This window comes from Cuculus canorus, chromosome 10 (assembly GCF_017976375.1).
Source record: "Cuculus canorus isolate bCucCan1 chromosome 10, bCucCan1.pri, whole genome shotgun sequence".
Taxonomy (NCBI): Eukaryota; Metazoa; Chordata; class Aves; order Cuculiformes; family Cuculidae; genus Cuculus; species Cuculus canorus.
The window spans coordinates 14,993,111-15,014,160 of record NC_071410.1 but is presented as its reverse complement, the minus strand read 5'-3'; the positions used below and the strand labels follow the sequence as shown (position 1 = coordinate 15,014,160).

General features: G+C 47.1%; 5 protein-coding genes and 1 non-coding gene across 7 annotated transcripts; 4 read left to right on the top strand and 2 right to left on the bottom strand.

The window, feature by feature from the left end:
* Positions 1-15: 15 nt before the first annotated feature.
* Positions 16-5,086, top strand: NKAP (NFKB activating protein). Its single transcript, XM_009566347.2, has 9 exons — positions 16-293; positions 570-650; positions 1,074-1,147; positions 1,364-1,483; positions 1,926-1,971; positions 2,380-2,495; positions 2,643-2,718; positions 3,179-3,328; positions 4,106-5,086. The coding sequence occupies exons 1-9, from the start codon at positions 49-51 to the stop codon at positions 4,278-4,280; spliced, it is 1,083 nt and encodes a 360-aa protein (XP_009564642.2). The 5' UTR covers positions 16-48; the 3' UTR covers positions 4,281-5,086.
* Positions 5,087-5,225: 139 nt separating this feature from the next.
* AKAP14 (A-kinase anchoring protein 14) lies at positions 5,226-8,087 on the bottom strand. 2 transcript variants are annotated; one of them, XM_054075936.1, is made up of 4 exons: positions 7,810-8,087; positions 7,515-7,635; positions 7,351-7,442; positions 5,226-7,194 (listed from the first exon to the last, which is right to left on the bottom strand). In XM_054075936.1, the coding sequence occupies exons 1-4, from the start codon at positions 8,044-8,046 to the stop codon at positions 6,979-6,981; spliced, it is 666 nt and encodes a 221-aa protein (XP_053931911.1). In that variant the 5' UTR covers positions 8,047-8,087; the 3' UTR covers positions 5,226-6,978. The 2 variants fall into 2 exon arrangements, with proteins under 2 accessions (XP_053931911.1, XP_053931910.1); XM_054075935.1 differs by having other exon boundaries at positions 7,351-7,635.
* Positions 8,088-9,118: 1,031 nt separating this feature from the next.
* Positions 9,119-10,023, bottom strand: NDUFA1 (NADH:ubiquinone oxidoreductase subunit A1). Its single transcript, XM_009566322.2, has 3 exons — positions 9,838-10,023; positions 9,512-9,601; positions 9,119-9,214 (listed from the first exon to the last, which is right to left on the bottom strand). Exons 1-3 carry the CDS (start codon positions 9,937-9,939, stop codon positions 9,194-9,196), a joined length of 213 nt encoding a protein of 70 aa, XP_009564617.1. The 5' UTR covers positions 9,940-10,023; the 3' UTR covers positions 9,119-9,193.
* Positions 10,024-10,185: 162 nt separating this feature from the next.
* On the top strand, positions 10,186-17,860 carry UPF3B (UPF3B regulator of nonsense mediated mRNA decay). Its single transcript, XM_054075577.1, has 10 exons — positions 10,186-10,420; positions 10,846-10,952; positions 11,025-11,131; positions 12,661-12,759; positions 13,118-13,228; positions 13,590-13,633; positions 14,290-14,478; positions 14,974-15,125; positions 15,812-16,124; positions 16,943-17,860. The coding sequence occupies exons 1-10, from the start codon at positions 10,214-10,216 to the stop codon at positions 17,087-17,089; spliced, it is 1,476 nt and encodes a 491-aa protein (XP_053931552.1). The 5' UTR covers positions 10,186-10,213; the 3' UTR covers positions 17,090-17,860.
* Positions 17,861-18,000: 140 nt separating this feature from the next.
* On the top strand, positions 18,001-20,844 carry RPL39 (ribosomal protein L39). Its single transcript, XM_054075576.1, has 3 exons — positions 18,001-18,134; positions 18,326-18,429; positions 20,549-20,844. The coding sequence occupies exons 1-3, from the start codon at positions 18,132-18,134 to the stop codon at positions 20,595-20,597; spliced, it is 156 nt and encodes a 51-aa protein (XP_053931551.1). The 5' UTR covers positions 18,001-18,131; the 3' UTR covers positions 20,598-20,844.
* LOC128853230 (small nucleolar RNA SNORA69) lies at positions 19,958-20,089 on the top strand. Its single transcript, XR_008451578.1, has one exon. It is a non-coding gene; the product is annotated as a small nucleolar RNA SNORA69 (small nucleolar RNA).
* Positions 20,845-21,050: the final 206 nt, after the last annotated feature.

Here is a 21,050-nt window from a genome sequence, read left to right as displayed (position 1 = left end):
CGCCCAGGCTCCGGAAGCCGGAAGCTGGCCGGAAGCGGTGCGGCCGCCATGGCGCCCGCGTCGCGGTCGCGGAGCCCACAGGCCACCAGCCCAGAGCGCCGCGGGCGCAGGTCCCGGTCCCGATCCCGATCTCGATCTCGGTCCCGCGAGCGCAATGGCCTGAAGCGGCCGGGCCGGCGCCGCAGCCGCTCCCGCACCCCCGTGCCGCGCGCCGCCGCCCACCACGGCCACCACCACGGCAAGGGCTGGCCCGAGTACTACGAGAAGGAGAAGGAGGAGATCCTGCGGCAGAGGCGAGCGCCCGGACTGGCGTGCCGGCGGAAACGGGGAGGGTGGGAGTCCGGCCCGGGAAGAGGCGGCCCCGCCGGCCGCTGCGATCCCCCCCGGGGCGTGGGGGTGACGGGACGAAGGGCACCGGTACCTGTTCCCCGTGTGCCGGGGTCTGCCTCCCTGCGGGAGTGTTGCCTTGTGCTGTACCCACTTCAGGCAGTTAGGAACGGTAACGGGTGTCGGCCTGGAAACTTTTTCCTTGTTGGATGTAGGCTAAATGAAGGTGTTTTCTATGACAGGAGGCTCAATGAGAGAGAGAGAATTGGAGAACTGGGGGCACCTGAAGTTTGGGGGCTATCGCCAAAGGTTCCAGACCCCGAGTAAGACACATTCTTTCTTCTTTCCCTCTGTTTTTTTGTGATACTGGTTATAAGTCATATATATATATATATAAAAGTATATATAATTTACAAAAAGTCTTAACCTTATGCTTGTCTCTTTGCTACAGTTCATCTTGTAGTCATTCATTTCTGAATCAGCATGATAGGATTAGTACTTTTCTTGTGGTTTTTTTCCCTACATAATTCCAGCATATCAATTACAGTAGATATGATTTATTGTAGATGAGGTGATCTGTGTGTTGGGGTTCTGAAAGCAATTCCCATTTGACAAATTAGCTACTTAATAGTTTATTGCAAGTATTGTATCAAAATCTGCATGCATGTGTTTGGTCACAGGTGTGATCACCTTGGATCTGGAACAACAAAACAGACTTTAAATAGTAAATTTTTGTTTTAATTCAGTTCCGATGAGCATACACCGGTAGAAGATGAAGAGGCAAAATCTAAGAGCAGTTCTTCAGATTCCAGCTCAGAAGGTATTTTGTTTTGTTTACACAGCTTGTCTCAAAAATGGGAAGCTACCAAAGTCCTGAATGCGCTGTGGTGGCTCGTGAGAGTTCCCAGACTTTGATAGGTGAAATGAGTGTGGTGGGCTCCACGTCAGCGGAGAGCGTTGCTTTGCGAAGATCAGGAAGCACATATGGTGCTGATTGACCTTTGGTCCCTAATGTTGTCTTTTAAAACCTTTCTAGAAGAAAAAAAGAAAAAAAAGAAGAAAAGAAAGAAGAAAAGGCAAAAGGCATCTAAAAGAAAACGCAGGAAGCATTCTGAGGACAGCGACAGCGAGTCGGAGTCCGAGCAGAACTCCAGTGGTAAGGAAATTGGGTTCTAGGTGACGTCGTGCAAGAGCTCTGCTCCTCTGAACACAAAGCCATGCCTCTGGCTGTTGTTGCACACATAGTGTTCTGGAATTACAGAGCTGCAGCACCAATCATTATTCTTCTCTTGCACCATCTTGCTGAATTTGCAGTACCTTTTCCATGAGTGCTTGCGGATTGGCCTCAGGAAACAGGATTCCTGAATTTAGTATCCATTTGGCGTCTCATACTAGAGACGTTTGGTGTGTTCTCATAGAGATCCATACTGCAGGTCACTTTCTATTAAGACTTTCTCGGTGTTGATATCGAAACAAATGAGGTGTGAGGAGCTGGGTACTGAGGCATTCTGAGGGAGAGAGTTATTCACAGTGCTGTAAACTACTTAGTTGCAGCTAATCGTTACTTTTTGATAATGTGTATACTTCCTTCTTTTCAGATGAAGATAAAAAGAAAAGCAAGAAGAAGAAAAAGAAGAACAGAAAGTATGTTTCCTGATGTCTGTGTGCAATTCTTCGTGTGTTTAACTAGAGGGCAGCACCACTTTCTTAACAATAGCGGAGAAGGCAGAGCTCTCTTGTAATTGGGGCTATAAATGCTGCTGGATAAGCTTAGTCTGGTGGGTTTTCTTTAAATCTACAGAACCGTACAGAGAGGACTCGCTGCCAACATTGGGAACCACTTTCTAATGCTATATGAAAGGCATATCATTGTATATATTGTCTTTGTTTTGCTGTAAGACGTTTCCTATGAGATAACGATGATCTGTGCAGGCAGGCAGTTTTCTTATAGCGGGAAGTTGCCTTGAGAAACTAATGGCTTGGGTATGATTCCAAGCGCTTTTTTTCATCTTAGATTTTCGTAAACAGCACGTCTGTCTGGCTTTATCACAGGAAGAAGTATAAGAAAAAGAAAAATAAGAAGAACAGGAAGGAGTCCAGTGATTCAAGTAGTGAAGATTCAGATGACGAAACATTGCAAGGGGAAGATCTCTGGATTGAGAGATCAAGTAGGTTCACCTGACTTTAAACTTGGATTGAAACTTCTTGATGTCCTTTTTGTGAATTTTCTTAGGTGTTTCTGGCCTGTATAACTGTTCTGATAACACAGAACAATGGGCACCGTATTAATCTTCCTCGTTATTTGAATGTTGCAGAAAATACAGAAGCTGATAGCTTGATTGGACCAGAAGCTCCCAAAACTCATGCGTCCCAGGATGATAGGCCTCTGAAGTGAGTAGACAGCTGTAAAGGTATTTCATAAAATCAAGTAAATCAAGCCCAAAGGTTACTGTTCAAAAGGACTGTTGTAACAATATGGCATGCATTGGAGAGAAATGCTGTGCCAGAAAATCAGGAGACAGAAGTGGCAATGGTGCTGGCCTTCACCCTGGCCTGAGTTCAGGTAGAAAAGTCTGGTTTATGCTTCCTAGCCATGATCCCTAGAAAATCAATTGTGCCTTTATTCTAATGCTCTGAAGTATTGTGACTTTTTAGTGTCTTCATTACTGCTAATCAGGATGGATTCAGCTGGTAATTTAAGATGGTGTTGCTAGTGATAGCCGTGAGGAAGAAATGAGCCAATATGTAGGAAATAATAAGAAAGTGCTTAAAAATGCAGCTGTAGCAAGTAGTGAACAGGGAAGCACTGTCTGTTTGAGACTAACTGAAATCACGGCTTTGTTTTTTTAAGCTATGGACATGCCCTCTTGCCCGGTGAAGGTGCAGCAATGGCAGAGTACGTAAAAGCAGGAAAACGTATACCCCGGAGAGGTGAAATTGGCTTGACCAGTGAAGAGATCGCATCATTTGAGAGCTCTGGCTATGTCATGAGTGGCAGCAGGTATGGCTTTGATGGTGGTTGTGGTTCAGTGAGGTTTTCAAGAGCTGCTTTCTCTGGTGGCTGATTGGAAGACTGCTTCCAAGCTCTAGTTGAGAGCACGGAAGAGAAGGTGCGGTGCTCTGTGTGCTTGTAGTAATCTACACTGAACTCCCTATTGCTATAGAAAAATGGCGAGCTTTTTAGGGACACCTTCTCAAAAGCAAAAATTCTTTCCAGGTAATATACTTCTAATTATCTCAATTTAGAGATTTTTATACTTGAAATTATCTCTCTAATTATTTCAAAAGCAGAGATGCTTATGTCAGGTGGCTCCAAGGTAGTGTGTGGGACAGCAGTGGCAATGTGCTGGCTCTTCAGTAGGAGACAAATCAAAATCTGAGGGGTTGGCTGTGCTTTCATCTCTGGGTCCAACAAGAATTTCACTTATATTCTGGTGAGCCAGCAGTTGACACGCTGAGGGCAGCTGGAGCTTCTGACTGCCTGAGAGCAGACATCCCCAGAAGTGAATTTCTTGTTCTGCCACGCTCCTTCCTGGAAAAGTTTGTGTGCAGTTTGGGTTCTCTAGTGTATGTATATTTGTTTATAAGCCCCACAAAACATTCAGGCCAGTCGATAGATGGAAGCTGTGACAGGGCAGCACATCCTGTCTAGTGGGCAGCCTGGTCTAGTGGGGTGTCCCTGCCCATAGCAGGGGAGTTGGAACTAGATGATCTTTAAGGTCCCCTTCCAACCCTAACTATTCTATGATTCTATCCCTCTGCCTGTTCTCCTCCACAGACATCGCCGAATGGAAGCTGTGCGTCTGCGTAAAGAGAACCAGATTTACAGCGCAGATGAGAAGAGAGCTCTGGCATCTTTTAACCAGGAGGAGAGGAGGAAACGAGAGAATAAGATCCTTGCAAGCTTTCGGGAGATGGTTTACAGAAAGACTAAGGGAAAAGAGGAAAAATAATTCTTTATTTGAACTGCACATCATAGATTGTACCAAGCAGCAGCTGACCTGTTCCAGTCATGATCTGAAAAAAGCTGCAAGTGCTGCAGTACTTTTCAGCCAACAGGGCTGAGCCTCAGGAGTGGGATATTTGTGTCGAGGACACAGAGTTACTTCTGTCAGATTTTCTTGGATGATTTGTTCACCGTCTACAAAGAATACTTGTAAAGTGAAAGGCTGCAAGGCAAGAAAGGCAGGAACAGGCAGGGAAGGTTAGAGGTGGTAATGTTCTATGCTTCCTTTGAATGGGACAAGCAGGAGGATTCTGTGGAAGACCTTTCCTCCCTGATGCTGATAAATGCACTTTTCCATTTATTTTGATTAATGAGAGCAGACTGGCTGTCAGCAGCAAGCTGCCAGGAGCAGCAGCAAAAATGAAGGAGCTCTTAAGTTCCTGTTTCAGATCCAAGACTGTCCACTTAGGTATTTTTCCAAAGTCTTCTATGTTTTTCTCAAAATAGTTGAGGTTGATTTGGGCTTCAAACTAGACTTGTAAATAGAAATTATCTTGTAATTTAATACAGATGGGCTTCAGTTATTTTAAAGCAAACAGATGGCTGTCAGGGTCTAAAGTAACAGTTAGAATGATATGAGGGTCTGATAAGCTTCAGTCCTCCAAGGCCTGTGGTGGGGAACTACATTGCTTGCTTCTTTTTCTCCTATGTTATACATAGGTGTTGGAGCAGTGGGGTGACTCGTAGTTTTGTCAGCAGAGATGTCTTGTATGTTTGTATAAATAAAATAAAAGTCCCATAACATTTGTCCTGGAGTTCTGCAGACCTGGTGTTTATAAACATCAAGTCCAGCCTGGCTGCCTCTTCCCATTTAGTCTCAGGAATCTAGTTCCTTCCTGCCGTACCCACCCATAACTACAAGGGACTGTCACTTAAAGCCAGCCGCCAGGTCGGGCCACAGTTGATTTTGCAGATTTAATGCTTGTTAGTATCCACAAAGTAGAAATGCTTATAAGGAAGAGCCACTCTTTCTTGTGTTTATTTGATTCTCTACAAGATGCCAACAGAGCGCTGATGGAGGTGAATTGGAGCTCTTCATTTGAAAGTAAATCTTTCCATGGCGATTATTTTATTTTCAATGATGTCCTTAAGCCACTTTTCTGTAAACTGACACTGTTCTGGCCTGGAGGATGGAATAAAAAGAGGGTAAATGATAAGAGTAATACTGAACCCGAGTTTGGCTGGCTGAGAGCTAACCTTTATTCACAGGGCAAGCCTATCTGCTGGAAAAAAAGAGCACCGCCTAGACCTATGCAAACACAGGACAAATTCAGGATGGAGGAAGCAAATGCTCATAGGGTGGCCATCTGTGCTTGTGGTGGAGCGAAGCTGATGGTAAGCAGGGTCATTTGGTTTGGTGTAGCAAGATTTTAGCAGCTTCCTCCACCTCTCTGCTGTTATTGCAAATTTACTTACACTAAGCTCCTTGTTTGTTTTTGGCTGGAAAAGCTTGCTAGAACCTCCCGAGTTGCATCAGTGATGGAAGAACAATAACGCTTACCTGTGAATCAGCCTGCAGGACTCCAGAGTGAAAAACACTTCCACAGGCGAGGTCTGCAGGAGAGGAGAGGCAGGGCAGAGTTCACCTCAAAATGCAGGCATTTGAATTAGGTGAGAGCTACAGTCTGCTTCGGAAATAACCTGTGTATTTGTACATTTCTGGTATGGATTAGGATAGGTTTTGTTTAAAGCCTCTGAATATTCTCTTGTGAAGGCAAAGAGTCAGATGTTAAGATTTTAAACTTGCTCTAGGATACAAGATTTCTGACCAGTGGCTTTGAGCTGCTGTGCTGGTCTTGGCTGGGACAGAGTTCATTTCCTTCCCAGTAGCTGCCATGGGACCATAGTTTGGGTTTGTGCTGGAAACAGAGCTGATAGCACAGGGCTGGTTTCGTTACTGCTAAGAAGCACTTACACAGAGCCAAGGTCTCTTCTGCCTCTCACCCCACCAGCGAGGAGGCTGGGAGTGCACAAGGGGAGGAGACAAAGCTGAGCCCAGCTCTCCCAAGGGAAATCTCACACCGAATAGCATCACACTCATCAATAATCTAGAAGAAGGTTGGCTGGGGGCTGCTTCTCAAGGACTGGCTGTGCATTGGTTGATTGATGGTGAGAAATTGTTTTCATTTGCATCACTTGTCTATCTTGGGATTTTCTTTTTCTCTTGCCTGTTTTTTGGGGTTTTTTTCCTTACAATGTGTTGGTTTTTGGAGGGTTTTGTAATTATTTAAGTGATTTTATCCCAATCCCTGTGTTCCTCACTTTTACTTTTCCAGTTCTCTGCCCCATCACACAGGGCAGTAGGTGAGCAGCTGTGTGGGGCATACTTGCCAGCTGGGGATAAGCCACAACATCTGTGGACTGTGACTTGGGGATCCATAGCCAGTAAGTAGGAAAGCTAAGGTTCTGTGTGACTAAGCATAGGTTCTGGAGGTGAAAAGTCTACTTGGTGCAATTTATGTCTTTTTCTTTTTCTTGATTTGCAACAGATTATTGTAGAGGTGGCAAATTTTGGGCTGATCTGTAGGGGTTCTGAGGCAGCATTGAGAGTAGGGGACCAGTCTTCCTATCCCTCATTCTGTAACTGTCCCTCTGCTGCCCTGGTGTTTTCCAGCCTCAGGAAACTACTCCCCTGTACTCTTGTCTTAAAGGACTGCTATGTGCCATTTCAGAGTACTTACGGCAGGTTTGGTTTTGGAGATCTCTATAACAAAGTAGACACTTGCTGTTGCTCGTGGGATGGGTTTTCTGCGTGTTGGGATGCTCCAGCAAACTCTGTAATGGTACCTCTTACTGTGCTCCAGTTCCTCCTCCTGGAGAAATTCTGACCAGTGAAGCCAGCTTTCATGAACCTTCCATGTCTGCTAAACAAATGCACTGCATTAAGATTCCCTCTGTCTAGCAGGGGTGACTTGGAGGAGGTGATAAAAAGGAACTGAAGGGCTCTCCTTTAATTTTTCATGCTCCTCAACAGTGAGAAGGTGTGACCTTCCTGAGTGGGTGGAATTGTCACTCACAGAAATGAGTTCTTCAATCTGCTGCTGTCCTCTCTCCACTGTGAAGTTGTTGCCTGTGGTCCACTGGATGTTTTTGATGACATACTTTGTTTCTAAAATAGACAAAATGCTGATCAGTCCTTCTGGGAAGACCCTGACACATGCAAATAGATCAGGCACACTACCTTTCTCTTTTTTCTCCAGCTCTGGAAGACATAGGTCTGTACCGCTTGTCCCTGTTTCCATGATAACGTGAGCTTTTTCTTCACTGGCAGCATCTTCCTCTCCCTTTTCTGTTTTCTCCATCTTTAGAAAGAGAAATGCACAAATGCATCAGAAGATATTTTGGTCTTCAGAGCTGCAGAACCCATCTGAGAAACTTCAGGCTGATCTGGAAAGGGGTTCTGAGACAGCATAAAGAGCAGGGACTGGTCTCCCTCTCCTGAGCCCTTGTTCCATAACTCACCTCAGCCTACTTACAGCTTCACAAAGTGATTGCTGTTGTTTCCTCAGTGCCTTTGCCCAGTGTGTGGGACCGGGACGCAGGCAAGTGGCAGCCCAAAGGATTCCGGTTCCAGTTTGGCACCCAGGGAGCTGCACACGGGCCCTGACAGCCTGGTTTCCTCTGTCCTGGCCTCCCTGCAGGTTCAAGACCTGCAGAGAAGCTCCCTGTTGCCGTATCCAGCCATCCAGGGAGTGTTTGCTTCCTGTTGCCATGGCACGGTGGGCCCCAGCCAATCGGCACTGGGCTCCCAGCATCTCCACTGGCTTTCGTGGGGGGGGGGGTGGGCGGGCACCCTGTCAGAATTCCTCTCCAGCAGCCACAGACTCTCAGAAGGACAGTATGTGCATGAAAGCAGACGAGGCATCCTGCCAGGTTCTCTGTCAAGTTTCTGGCAGCTTCAATGGTTGCAGAACTAAGGCAGCCTCTGGCGCGGTGCGCTGCCAGACAGCCTCAGCCCAGCCCATTGCCCAGCGGAGCTGTCGGCTTTGAACACCAGCATTTGGGACATGGACCCCTTCAGAATGAGAGGAGTGTTAGAGAGAGGCCATGGATGTTTTAGCGGAGTGCAGTGTGCTGAATTCCCAACAACCGTTCTTCCGGTATGGCAGGGAGCTGTTAGGAGGATTCAGCTGCTAGGGGAATAAATGAGCAGAGCACAGCCTGTAGTCCCTGTGGCCTGGGGCGATGCTTTCTGCCTGCAGGTGAAAGGTGGTGGGTGATGAGTAGCTGGGTGAGGGCTCTGAGATGGGAGAATTGGTATCAACAGGTAACACCGCAGAGTGAGAACGAACTGTGGAACCTTCCTTTGCTCGTTGGCACACTTTGTTTCTTACAGGAGTTTCCTTCATTTGGTTTCATCCCCTCAGTAACTAGATTAAGAGGAACAGCTGCAGCATAGGCATCTGCTTTGAAAGACAAATGGGAGAAACAGACTCTGAGGACCCGGGTGCAGTTGTGCCAAGACGTGGAGAAGCATCTGAGGGGGAACTGGTCAACATGTTGGAAACTGGCTTAAGCAACTGATGGGAGGGTCTTCTGCTGGGGAGGCAAGACTTGGGGCACAGACCCTTGAAGAGTCCCATCTGTGTGACAGATGAAGCCCACTCCTTTATTGCACCTCATGCAATGAAGGAAGCTTCTTTCAGCTGCTGCTCAGCTGTAAGGTGAGCACAGCCTGAGGCATGGCATCACACAGAAGGCAAGGGCTCTTCTGAGCCTAAAAATTCTTCATGAAGACGCTGTTCAGTCAGGGCCAACCCACCACAGTAACACAGACACACGGGCTGAATACGCATAGATCTTTATTCAAGAGCTAAATCATTTTATATAGGTGTGTGGATTCTTCGAAGTGCTGCTACCTTAGTCGATGTTCTCCAGACCCTGAAAACCAAAAAGTAACAGCTGTATCTGCACTGTTCTTGTCACTAACTTGCAAGAGGGTGTAGCTGAAAATGCAGATTTTCAAATTAGGCTTCTTAAGTTCCCACATCCTAATTAAAATTAAAATTTAAAATGCACATCGGTGCAGGCAGGCCAGCCGCACGCACAGAGCGAGCTCTGACAGCCCCGGGAACAGCCAGTGCCCACAGCAGAGGCAGTGGGAGCCCCCAGCCCTGCGCTCGTAGGTGTGGTCCCTGCTTTTCTCCCCCCAGAACCGGCCCGAGGCCCCGGACCTGCCTTGGAGACGTAGTACTTGTTGACACCCGACACCCGCCTGTCTCTTTCCATCAGGGTCCACTGGTAGGGATAGCGGGCGATCCTCTTCTCCTGCGAGCATCCACAGGACTGCCTGTCAGGCCTCGGGAGAGGCATGGGGGATCTCGGAGGGAAGGAGGGGTCTCGGAGGGAAGGAGGGGTCTCGGAGGGTGGAGGGGATCTCGGAGGGAGGAGGGGATCTCGGAGGGAAGGGATGATCTCGGAGGGAGGGGGCGCAGTGGAGGCGAGGCCCGGGAGGGCCCGGGCCCCGGGGGCGGGCACAGACGGCTGCCCCGCCCCGCGCTGACCTTGCCGCCGTTGCTCCAGCGGTGCATGAAGACGGTGGAAAGGCCGGGGATGCTGAGGCAGACGCCCATGATGGCCATGCCAGGCAGGATCTCGTACCACATCGCGCCGGTCCCGCTCCGCCGCCCTGGGCTCCGTGTGCCAGCCCCTTCCCGTCCTGCCCCGCGGGGACCCCGGGGCACGCCGGGAGTTGTAGTCTAAGCCCCGGTACATGCAGGGAGTTGTAGTCGGGCGGCGAGGCTGGTGTGTCGCAGTGCATGCCGGGAGTTAAAGTCCGAGTCCCGATACCTGCTGGTAGTCCTAGTCAGGCCGCGGTGCACGCCGGGAGTTGAAGTCCGGCGGCACGGGGCCTGCAAGGCGCAGTCGCGGCCGCGGCCAATGGTGTGGCGGGGGTGCGGCGCTGCCCCGCAGCCCGGCATGAAGGAGGACAAGGAAAACGCCAGGCCCAAGGAGCGGCGCGGGCCGGGGGCCCTGCTGGGCACCGCAGCGGCCGCGGGGCCGGGCAGCGGCACGGACGGCAGGGCGGGCGGCGCCGAGACCGAGCGCCTCGAGCGGCCCAAGGACAAGAAAGAGACGCTGAGCAAGGTGGGACCGGGGCAGCGAGGCCTCAGCGGCCTCTCTGCCCCCCTGACCGCCCGGAGCACCCCTTGACCGCCCTCCTGTCCGCCCCCACCGTCCTAATCCCCTGACCGCCCCCCGACCCACCCGACTCCATCTGACCGCCACCCCTACCCTCCCGACCCTCCCCGACCCCCTGACCACCCCCTGTCCGCCTCCACCGCCCCAAGCCCCCTGACCGCCCCGCTTTCCCCCTCCCCGACCGCCCTCCTGATCTCCCGGACCACCCCTCGACCACCCTCCTACTCCCCCCCACCGCCCTGACCCCCCTGACCGCCCTCCTGACCCCCCAGACTGCTCTGCTGACCTCCCCAAGCCCCGCACTGTGACCACCCCGATCCCCCGAGCACCTTCCTGTCTGTCCCCACCGCCCTGACCACCCGGCCCCGCAGGTGGTGATCCGCCGGCTGCCGCCCAGCCTGACGAAGGAGCAGCTGGAGGAGCACCTGCAGCCCCTGCCCGAGCACGACTACTTCGAGTTCTTCGCCAATGACTCCAGGTAGGGCCGCTTCCTCCCCCCAGCCGTGCCCAGGAGGTTCTGGTGCTTATCATCCCCGTTCTGTCTCTGTAGCTTGTACCCACACATGTTCTCAAGAGCCTACATCAACTTTAAGAACCAGGAAGACATCGTCCTCTTCAGGGATCGCTTTGACGGCTACGTTTTTGTCGATCACAAAGGCAAGTGAGCGCTGCTTGGCTGCGGGTTTGCAGCTGTCCTGATGTGTGCACAGCAGAGCTGAACGCAAAAGCCATGGGTGTGAGTGGACTGATGTTCCATCTCTGGTTTGTTTGGGTTTAGTGCCCTAAATGAATGCTGTGCAGTGTTCCACAGAACAAAGGAAAGGAAATGTCTTATGCTCTGTGAAAACCGATCTAATTTGGTTTTGTCCATTTCTAAACGGATTTTGTATGTTATATGTCAAGTCCAGTTAAGGTAGAAACAAGGTAGTAAAGGTGTCGATATAAATCTGGCTGCTGTGGTAGTGAGGTTAGTGCTTGCATCATTGTACCTGAATATAAGATCTAAAAATGAAATTGGGTCAGTGGTGTCGCTGTCCAAACTAAATGAAGCTGTGGTTAATGATGCCGCCCTCTGCTGCTTCCTTCGCCCCTTCTGTGTACTTCTAACAGCATGACTGTTTTTTGGTCAGGTTTTATTTCAGACTATTACTTGTTTCATTTTATAGTTGAGCCATCTCAATTCAATAGAAGTTTCTTGCAATCTAAGTTGTGAAAGGAACTGCTCTCTGTAGGAGAGGAACCTGTAGGATGCAAATATTTTGTGTAATTCATGGGTTAAGCATTCAAGCATTTAGTCACCACTTACCTTTTTTCTAAATACGCATTCGGTACCTTTCATGTTTTTAAATCTTGCATTTCAAAGCTGCTTACATTGGGTAGCACTGCAAGTCTTTCATTGAGAGACCTTAAATCTATGTATTTAGCAAAAACTTTTAACAAGAGCCTTCCTGTGGTTTCAGCAGGCTATGGATTTTGCCTTGAACTTTGTTGCACGCACACGTGTGTTACATTCAGCCAGCCGGGTGTTTTATGTGACACAAAGCTTGGTCTGCCAGATTCTTCCTTATTTAGGAGGATTATTAAGGATTCTTATTTATGCATTGCCAGGTTCAGGTAACAACTGGGTCATTTAAATAACCTGGTTTGCAGTGCAACAGCACGCTGTACTCTTGCCATACCTGCAGCAATATTGAATTTATGCAGCTGTGAGCATAGCATTCTTGCCAGAAGATAGAACTTTAAAGCCTACCTGTAATGTATTGCATTCTGTATTTTGCCAAAAGTTGTGATTTGCCTCAGTTGCATTTGCATAAGAGATTCTTTCTACTTGTGCAATGAACGTGTAGCCTGTAGGATGAGGACATTGTGTGGTGTAGCTGAGGTGCCTGAACTGGCAGCTACGGACAGTCTTAAATCTGGCATTTCCTTCTTGATGCGAGTCTTGAGAATTTGCAGTTTGGTTAAAGTATTGAGAGTGTTTAGTTCATTAACTCTGCTGCCTTTAAATTTTTTTTTTTTATTAAATGACTTTCAAACTACAAGAATTTTTTTATGCTGTCCAAGTAATCTCTTGTAGTGTCACATATTTCTTGTGAGACTTACCTTCCCACCTTAGATGTGGGCAATACACTCTGTATATCTGTCTCAGCTGTGTTTTAATGTATTTTTCCCTCTCCTCTTAACAGGTCAGGAATATGCTGCCATAGTTGAGTTTGCACCTTTCCAAAAAGCTGCAAAAAAGAAGAGTAAGAAAAAGGATGCCAAAACAGGAACTATTGAAGATGGTATAACAGCTGGCTAGTTTGTTTTGCATGTGTAGATATGAAAGTCCTAGCAGTAGTTGGAATATGTTTTTACTGTGATGTTGTGGTTTATCAATTGAATGTTTGCTTAATTATATGTGAAGCTTATCAGCACTGCTTTGTCAGCTGCAAATCTGTTAAATCTGATTGTTCTGGACAAAGATAACGCAGTGGCTCATTTGAGAGCTGCCAGCTTATGAAAAGGTGATATATAAACAGCACAACTTATGCAAATCTAATGCAGACTTCCAGCAGTGCACAATACAAATTCGTTTCATGCTACAGTATATCTTCTCTTTCTTTTTTTTTTCCTTTGTTTTCCTTTTCCGCTTTGCTGTAGATCCAGAGTACAAGAAGTTTTTGGAAAGTTACAGTGCAGATGATGAAAAATTAACCTCCACTCCTGAAACTTTGTTGGAGGAAATAGAGGCAAGAAACAAAGAGCTGATAGGTAAGGAAGTCTTACATTGTCCTAGAGCACAAAGAAACATTCGTGGTATAATTTGAATCTGTGATTTCTCAACCTCGAGGAGACTGAATTCTTTCTGTGCGTGCTTGGTATTTGTTAAACTTTTAGGCTAGTATTATTCAGTAGGTGTACTGAGTATCATATTAGTGTCCTAAATAAGTTTATAGAGTCCTATCAGTTGCTGCTGTTCAGAGACAGAATTGGAATACTTGCTTCACTGCTGTATGTGAGAGGAGATAGGCTGGATAATCTATGAAGCTTCTTCATGTCATATAGGGTTTTGTTGTAGGTATTGAGTATTAGATAAAACAAATTTGTTTACATGTGTTTATATATTCTCTAGCTAAAAAGACTACTCCTCTATTGAACTTCTTGAAAAATAAACAGGTAAGACTTATTTCCAGAATCTTCTTGTTGCTTCCAAGTAAAATTTGCTCATTTAAAGTGTTTTTATTGCAATGTGTATATTGATGTTCCTGCCCTTTCTTTTGGAGAAGCAGCTTTTGACCCAACTTCCACGTTAGCATCTGGTTCACATATTTTAAACTACCAGAATGCTGCCCTTTGTAGGAGTAGTGGTACTTTGAGCATATTCTGGTCACAGCTAAACATCTTTGTGGCACCTCCAAACCAGATTCCATTTCAGTGCTTTCATTTTTAATGCAGTTATGGCCAAGATCCCTGTAGGTGATCTTTCTCCTAGCACATAATGTCTTTTTAACTAAATCACAGATGGGGCATAGTTAATTAGAAATCAGAATGATGAATGCTGAGGCTGGTGTTGTGTTTGGTTTTTAAGACAGTACAAATCAAGGCATATGAGCACGGGGGAAAAAAATCAAATGCTGCTGTAACGTGATCAGGTTCACGGCAGAGCAATAGCGAGCACAGGAGGGGTTCTTTCTTTTATATTAGGGGTGTTTTTGAGGCGAGTTATTTGGTGATAAAATAGGCTGCCATAAAATGATAAAGTATTATTAGGCTTTAAGGGGATGATTTCTAGTGTGGAAATATGCTATTTGTCTTTGGTTTTATGCATGCAGAGACTGAGAGAAGAAAAAAGAGAGGAGAGGAGGAGGAGAGAATTGGAAAGAAAAAGACAAAGAGAAGAGGAAAGAAGAAAATGGAAGGAGGAGGAGAGAAGGAAGAGAAAAGAAGCAGAAAAACTGAAGAAGGTAGACAGATGCCCAGAAAAAGAAAGAGACAGATCAAAAGAAGAACCAAAGATTAAGGTCTAGAACAGTTCTTTATTATAAACTGTTACACTCCCTTTCCCTCATTATTTGTATATCAGTCTCTCAAAATGTGCTTTGAGTATTTGTGTGAACTCACATGAGTTTGGTGTTAGTAAATTACCACTTTTTTGTAATAGTCAATATTAGGCATTGTAAAGGTTTACGTGCTGTAATGCTTCATAGCAATATTTAAAGCTCTTGTCATGTGACTGTTGTACATGCTGTGGTAAACAGAATTGTGAATTCACTATGGAATGGAGACTATTTTTAAGCTTTCTAAAATCGCCTGGTTTAGGGGAAAAATCCTAGTCTGCTCTGTGGATTATGCTTACTCATACACTCCAGCTTTTAGAAATACTACGATTTGCAGTAATGTTACTTTAATGTTTATTTCTTTACTGGACTGTGGTTCCTTTGATGCAATTTCGGTGTTGTGCCAGACAACGTGTATCAGAGTGAGCTTTTTAGTTGAGACTTCTGTTTCCTTTGTAGCTACTTAAGAAGCCTGAAAAAGATGAAAAAGACTTGGAGAAAAAAGAAAAATCCAAGAAACTGGAAAGAGAAACTCTGAGGGAGGAAAAAAATGCGAGTAGTGCATCTGCCAAACGATCTGATGGGGAGACAAAAGAAGAGAAGGCAAAAAAGTATTCTAGTACTTGCTATAAATATATATCTGTATATATAACTTGTTTCCTGATAGTACTGAGGCATGGGCTTCTCTGCCATGACCATGTTCTGCAATTCCTTTCAAATTATTTTTCTGATAGACAGCATGGGATGTGTTCCCCGTGGCAGCTTATGTCCCAGTGTGTGCAGAAAGCCGTGTGAATTGCTTAGCAGTACTTCACTAGTGATTAAATTGTAGTATTTTTGCAAATTGCTGTAGGAACTCCACAAAGCAAGCCCCAGGGTAGGTGACCTGCAGTGGGCTGTGAGCACTGTCCTTGCAGTGAGGGAGTTGTAACCGTGGCAAGAGGGGAGATGTGCCCCAGCTGCTTCCACCCAGAGTGGAAGGTGTACTTCTTAGCAGCTCCACGATTTGTTCAAGGTTCAGTTCTGCTGTGTGAGAAATAGAGAAGGGACAGAAATTCAGGTGTTTTCTAAAGTCAGAGGAGATTCAGCCAGCTGTGCGAGTAGAGGGCTGGGAAACGCTGTCAGTGTCATCTCTGGTTATCATGCATGACTCAGGTTATCACAGCTTCCCAAAAGCTCCCTAGAACCTACCAGTGTGTCATCTTCCTATTGCAAATGTACACCACTATTACATTGATCTCCCAGCTCTGTTTGGTGAATCTTTTTGAGCTTAATTTTCAGTTTTGTTTTCATACAGATCAGAAGATGAGTGTGTAAAGGACTACAGGGACCGAGATAGAGATTTTGAAAGAGACAGAGAATATGAGAGAGCACAGAGAGAGAAACTGAGACGCCAGGAAGAGGAGCGTCGGAGGCAGAAAGAACGCTTTGAGAAAGAGAAGGTTTTTAGAAGAAAAGAAGAAGAGGTGAAAAAGGAGAGAGACTTACTCAGAGAAAAGGCAAAGAAAAGTGATCTCACAGACTTTACCGGCAGCATGGACAAATCTGAGAAAGTAACCAAAGACGATAAAAAAGAGGATACGATTAAGAGGGATCGTATCAGAAACAAGGTGCTGGATTTCTTTAAATTCGTGTGTTGATTCATAGGAGCAGTTTGTGGGTTTTAGGATAGAAGCACTTAAAGGAAAGAACTGTGTGGTGGTTTCTCTGTTGAAACTCCTCCCTGCTCTGGTAATAAACTGCCATTGCTGGAAAGTTTGTCCATTTGCCCACTAAACCTGGGTAAACAGTTTGTGATGTTTCTTGTCACGGGATAGAAATTCAACCAAGATACTGTGGGCTGAAATATAAAGAGACTGATCCCTTGTCATTTGCTGACTCATGCCATAGGCTGTGCCATGCTATATATGCCTGAATATACATCTCAAAGTGGAAACCTGATTGAACAGGTTCCTCCAAAACAAGGACAAGGTGGTTACATGCAGAACATGACAAAAGATGTCTAGACTCGAGAATGTCTTGAGTCTAGTTTTATCTGCTCTGCAGATGTGTTTCTGCAGCATCAGTGTGCGGGTTTTCTGTGTCACATAAGGTGTGATCGGCTACACTTGAACCTCGGGGTTTTGAGGAAGCTTTGCAGTTGGCCTGTGTTGTGAGAAGGTGAGCTGAACTTGTCTGGAGAGGAAGCTCTTCACAGATAACTTCAGCTGCATACAGTGTTCTTTGTGACTAGAACAGGGATGTTGCTTTGCAACAGAGACAACCTCAATGAGACAGTTGAAGTCGCATCACCACCATGGTGGGATAGTTTAACTTGGAAGACCTTGGAAAAGTTTAATATTGAGCCACTTCTGATTATCACTGATGCCATAATAACCACGATAGCGTGGGGCTATGAAAGAGTCTAAATAGCTGTGATTTATTTCAGGATCGTCCAGCAATGCAGCTGTACCAGCCAGGAGCCCGAAGCCGAAGCAGGTTGTGTCAGTATGAAGAAAATGCTGCAAAGCCCACGGATCAGGGAGCAGATAAGAAGCCAGAGAGTGAGACCAGTAATGCGAAGGAAGAGGAGTGACCAGCGTGCAAGCCTTTTGTGTTCTGACTGTCTGTGCAGCCAAAGAGCATGTACTACGCAATCCAGAAGTGCCTTCGAAGAGAAGAAGGAACAAAGGAAGAAAAAGGGGGCATTGTGCTGTTGGATGTTTCTGGTTAAAGAACCTCAGTTGTAGACTTGGAGTTTGAAATGTGTTCTCATTGTATTTTCAGTTATTTGAATTTATTTTCCCAGCATCTAACTGCAACAGAGAAGCGAGTCTTTGCAAAGTAGAAAGACTTTATGGCCTTAAGTATGATAATAAATGAGTCATGTGGTCAGGAGATGACACCTGGATCTAAAGCCAGAGCTTTCCCATAAAGCCATCAGAGCCAGTGTTTGATGCACTTATACCTGGAGTTAGCACAGGTGCTGTTGTGTTGTGGTAGCTGAATTCTGTCATTCCAGCACCGTGACAGGTCTGGGATTGTGGAGGGCCCAGCGTGCAGGATCCCTCTGGCACGTAGAGAACATCTGGCACGGGTGTTAGGGGGGGAGCCGCCCTCCTGCGGTGGTTCTCTTGATAAAGGAACAGAGTTGGAGTGTATGAATAAGCTGGCTTAAGATTGGAATCCTTGACAAATTATTATGTAAAGTCTACCTACACTGAAATGTTTATTTTTAATGAAACAGCCTGTTTGAGCATCCCCTTCTTTTCCAGCATTCTCCCTTCTTTAGACACTGATCCGTTCCGGATTCCTGCCCTCTCTCTACACTTCCCTTTCTCCCATAGGCGGGGGCGCTGCCTCGCAGCTCGGCGGGAGCCCATCTCTTCCGGGAGCCGATCCCAGAGCTCCCAGCGCCTCCCGAGAGCTGATCCCGATGCTCGCGCCGCTCCCGGAGCCTCCCGGGAGCTGCTCCGGGCGCTGCCGCCTCCCCTCCGGCCGTCGGGGAGCGCTGTGGCCGCTGTGCCTCCCTCCGGCCGCCAGGGGGAGCGCTGGAGGCGCTCGCCCCTCCCGCCACGCCCCCCGCGCCACTTCCTCTTCCGCCGCCGCCGTCGCCGCGTCGCCTGCTCCTCCGCGCCATGGTGAGAGAATCCGCCGCCATCCGACGCCCTGCCGCCGCCGAGCCGGCCCCTCAGGCTGCCGCGGGGAGGCTCGGGGGTCCCGGCAGCGGGGTGGGGACTGGGTGCTGCTCTCCGCGCCGCCGTCCCGCTCGGCCGGACCGCGCGGCCTCTGGGGCGGTGCGGAGCGCTAATGGCTGCTCTCTCTCTTCCAGTCCTCCCACAAGACCTTCAAGATCAAACGCTTCCTCGCAAAGAAGCAGAAGCAGAACCGGCCGATCCCTCAGTGGATCCGCATGAAGACGGGCAACAAGATCAGGTAACGGGACCCACCGGGGCCGGAGTCGCCCTGTGACGGCGTATGTGCGAGGAAAAAGGGGTTTTGTGGCCGTGAGCGCCATCGACGCGGGGCAGCGCGGAGCCAGCGCTGCTCGGGAGGCTGCCCCGAGGGTCCCTGGGGCCGCGGGGGGCGAAAAACACGCGTGAACTGGTAAAAACAGCAAAAAGGACGAAGTCTTTGAAGCAGAGGCATAGAAATTCATTTAAAATACACGAGTCGGCTGAGTTGGGTGCGTCTCTTGAAGAGGAGGGCACACCGGTTTAGAAAATTCCATGTATTTCTCTCTCATTCTTCATTCCCTGGAGGTGTTCAGGGCCAGGTTGGATGGGCCTTGGACAGCCTGATCTAGTTGGAGGTGTCCCTGTCTATCGCAGGGGACGGTAGAACTGTATTATCTTTTAAGGTCTGTTTCAGCCCAGACTAATCTGTGGTTACCTGATTCCCGGTCTCCGTCTCTTATTGGCTGGGGCTCACATTGTTCTGTGATCCTTCGCCTTATCAGAGGCTTTATTTTGTGTTCCTTTCCTCTTAAGGGGGCGGTTACTCTTTAAGGTTATCTGATCTGTGCAAGTGTGTCTGGAGATTGGTTTCTTGTAACTGCATCTTGGAAAATAGTTAAATATACAAAGTGGTTGGAGCAAAGTCTATGAATGTGTTCTCACAGCAGCGCTGTGCAGGCATCTGTGGTGTGCAGGGGCAGCACCTCGAAACTGAAAGCATGGATACCTGTGGGTAATTTATTCCAGAATCTGTACTCTGATCACTCCTCTGCTTCTGGCATTCCCCTTCCAAGACCTTTCCCCTTCTCATAGCTATTCCGCTGAGTTTCTGAATTTTCAAGGAGCTGTACCTTACTGAGTTTGGATGTACAGAGGTACAGAAGATTGTGTGTAAGGGAGCGAAGGCCTTGTAGGATGTATGTGAGATAGATGGATAGCATCAGATCCTTGGTATGTGACACAATTAATTTGCAGCGGGTCCCTTTTGGTTGCCTGTAGTGTTTGTTTTCCAGCACCATATTTAGGAAAATGCAATGAGACAGTACTGCAGATCACTGGGTAAATGGGAGGCGTGCAGGAGGTGGTGCATGTCTGAGCCCTCTAGCTTAAAAGCTTAAACCAGTACAGCTCAGTCACTCATGCTATGCAGTTAGTGTTTTATCTCAGTTGCTCCCCTTTCTGGACATTTTAGGGGAACAGGATTCTTTCTCTCAGATCGGTTTTGGTTTAAGTAGTGAGGATAGAGTGACAGTCGCAGTTTCTGGCTCAGGCAGTGAAACGGCACAGAATTGTAAGGTTCTGTTCCCGTCACTTCTGCTGACTTGTTTCCTTTGGGGAAAAAATGGTCTTGTGTGCCCTAGATTGTATTCTCTTTTTTCCAGGTGCCAGCTTACAGAGGAATTCTGTTTTTCCTAAGTTGGAATATTTGGGAATACTTTCTCATGGGGCAGAATCGTGGGGGTTTCTGTCTTGTGGTGCTTGGTCATTAGTTTTACCCAAACTGTGCCACAGCAGGCTGCAATTACAGTGCTTCATCCTGTGGGAGTACTGCCATTTTCCTGCTAAGAGTAACTCTGTTAACACTGTCTTCTGTTTCACCTACATGGTGGTGAAACCCTTTATTCTTAACAGGTACAGGTACATACCCATACATAAATATACTTTCCTGGAGGGGGGCTTTGCCCAAAGGCTGCTCTGCTTTCGTGTTTTGGACAAAAACAATGCTTTTTGTGTTAGACCACACTCAGGAGGTAGTTTTCATTGTCATCGGACAGTCAGTACAAGATCACAGGTCTTGTCTCCAGAAGAGAAGGTACGATATTCCCATGGCAGTGCTAATGCACATCTGTAGGCATCTTTATGCCATAAGGTTTAGATTCTTTCTGTTGCAGTAACGTGCTAGCTGTGAGTAGAGAAAGTAGACAGAGATGGAAATTCAAAACAATAAGTACACAGCTGATTATTGCCAGCAGCCTGGCACTGTAGCATGTAAGAAAGGTTTCAGTTCTTTACTGTTGAGTGAAGTAGCTAAGGTGCTTTCAATCTTCCTGGATTCTCAAATGTGTGCACTTCGCTAATTTATACTGCTTTTGTCCTAGGTACAACTCCAAAAGGAGGCACTGGAGGAGGACCAAACTGGGCTTGTAAGAGAGACTGTCTTCAGGGAACTCTAATGAAACACCTGTCTTTCTGCGTCAGATCCATATGCCCCATATGCTGTTCCACAAGTCCCAAGTGATGTCTTCTTTGGTGTTGGACTGCAGTCTCTGATGTTTGGGGTTTTTTTGTAAGCTAGCGTGGGTTATTGATGTTAATAATTGCATCTGAAACATGAAGACTGTGTTCTATTGGTGTTCTTTCTTACGGGCTCACTAATAAATACGGACCTTAATGACTTGGTTGAAATTATTTCATGTATATATAATGTGATAGTGATGGAGAATAAACACTAATGTTACTGTGAGTATAATCTCACTTAGTGTGACAAATAACCTCAGCTCCTTTCAGGTAGAGAGGGCTGTGTCATTGTTTCACTTACTGTAAACCTTTGAGAGCGAAGCGTGCTGAGGAAAGGGGTAAAAATCAGAACTGATTATAGAG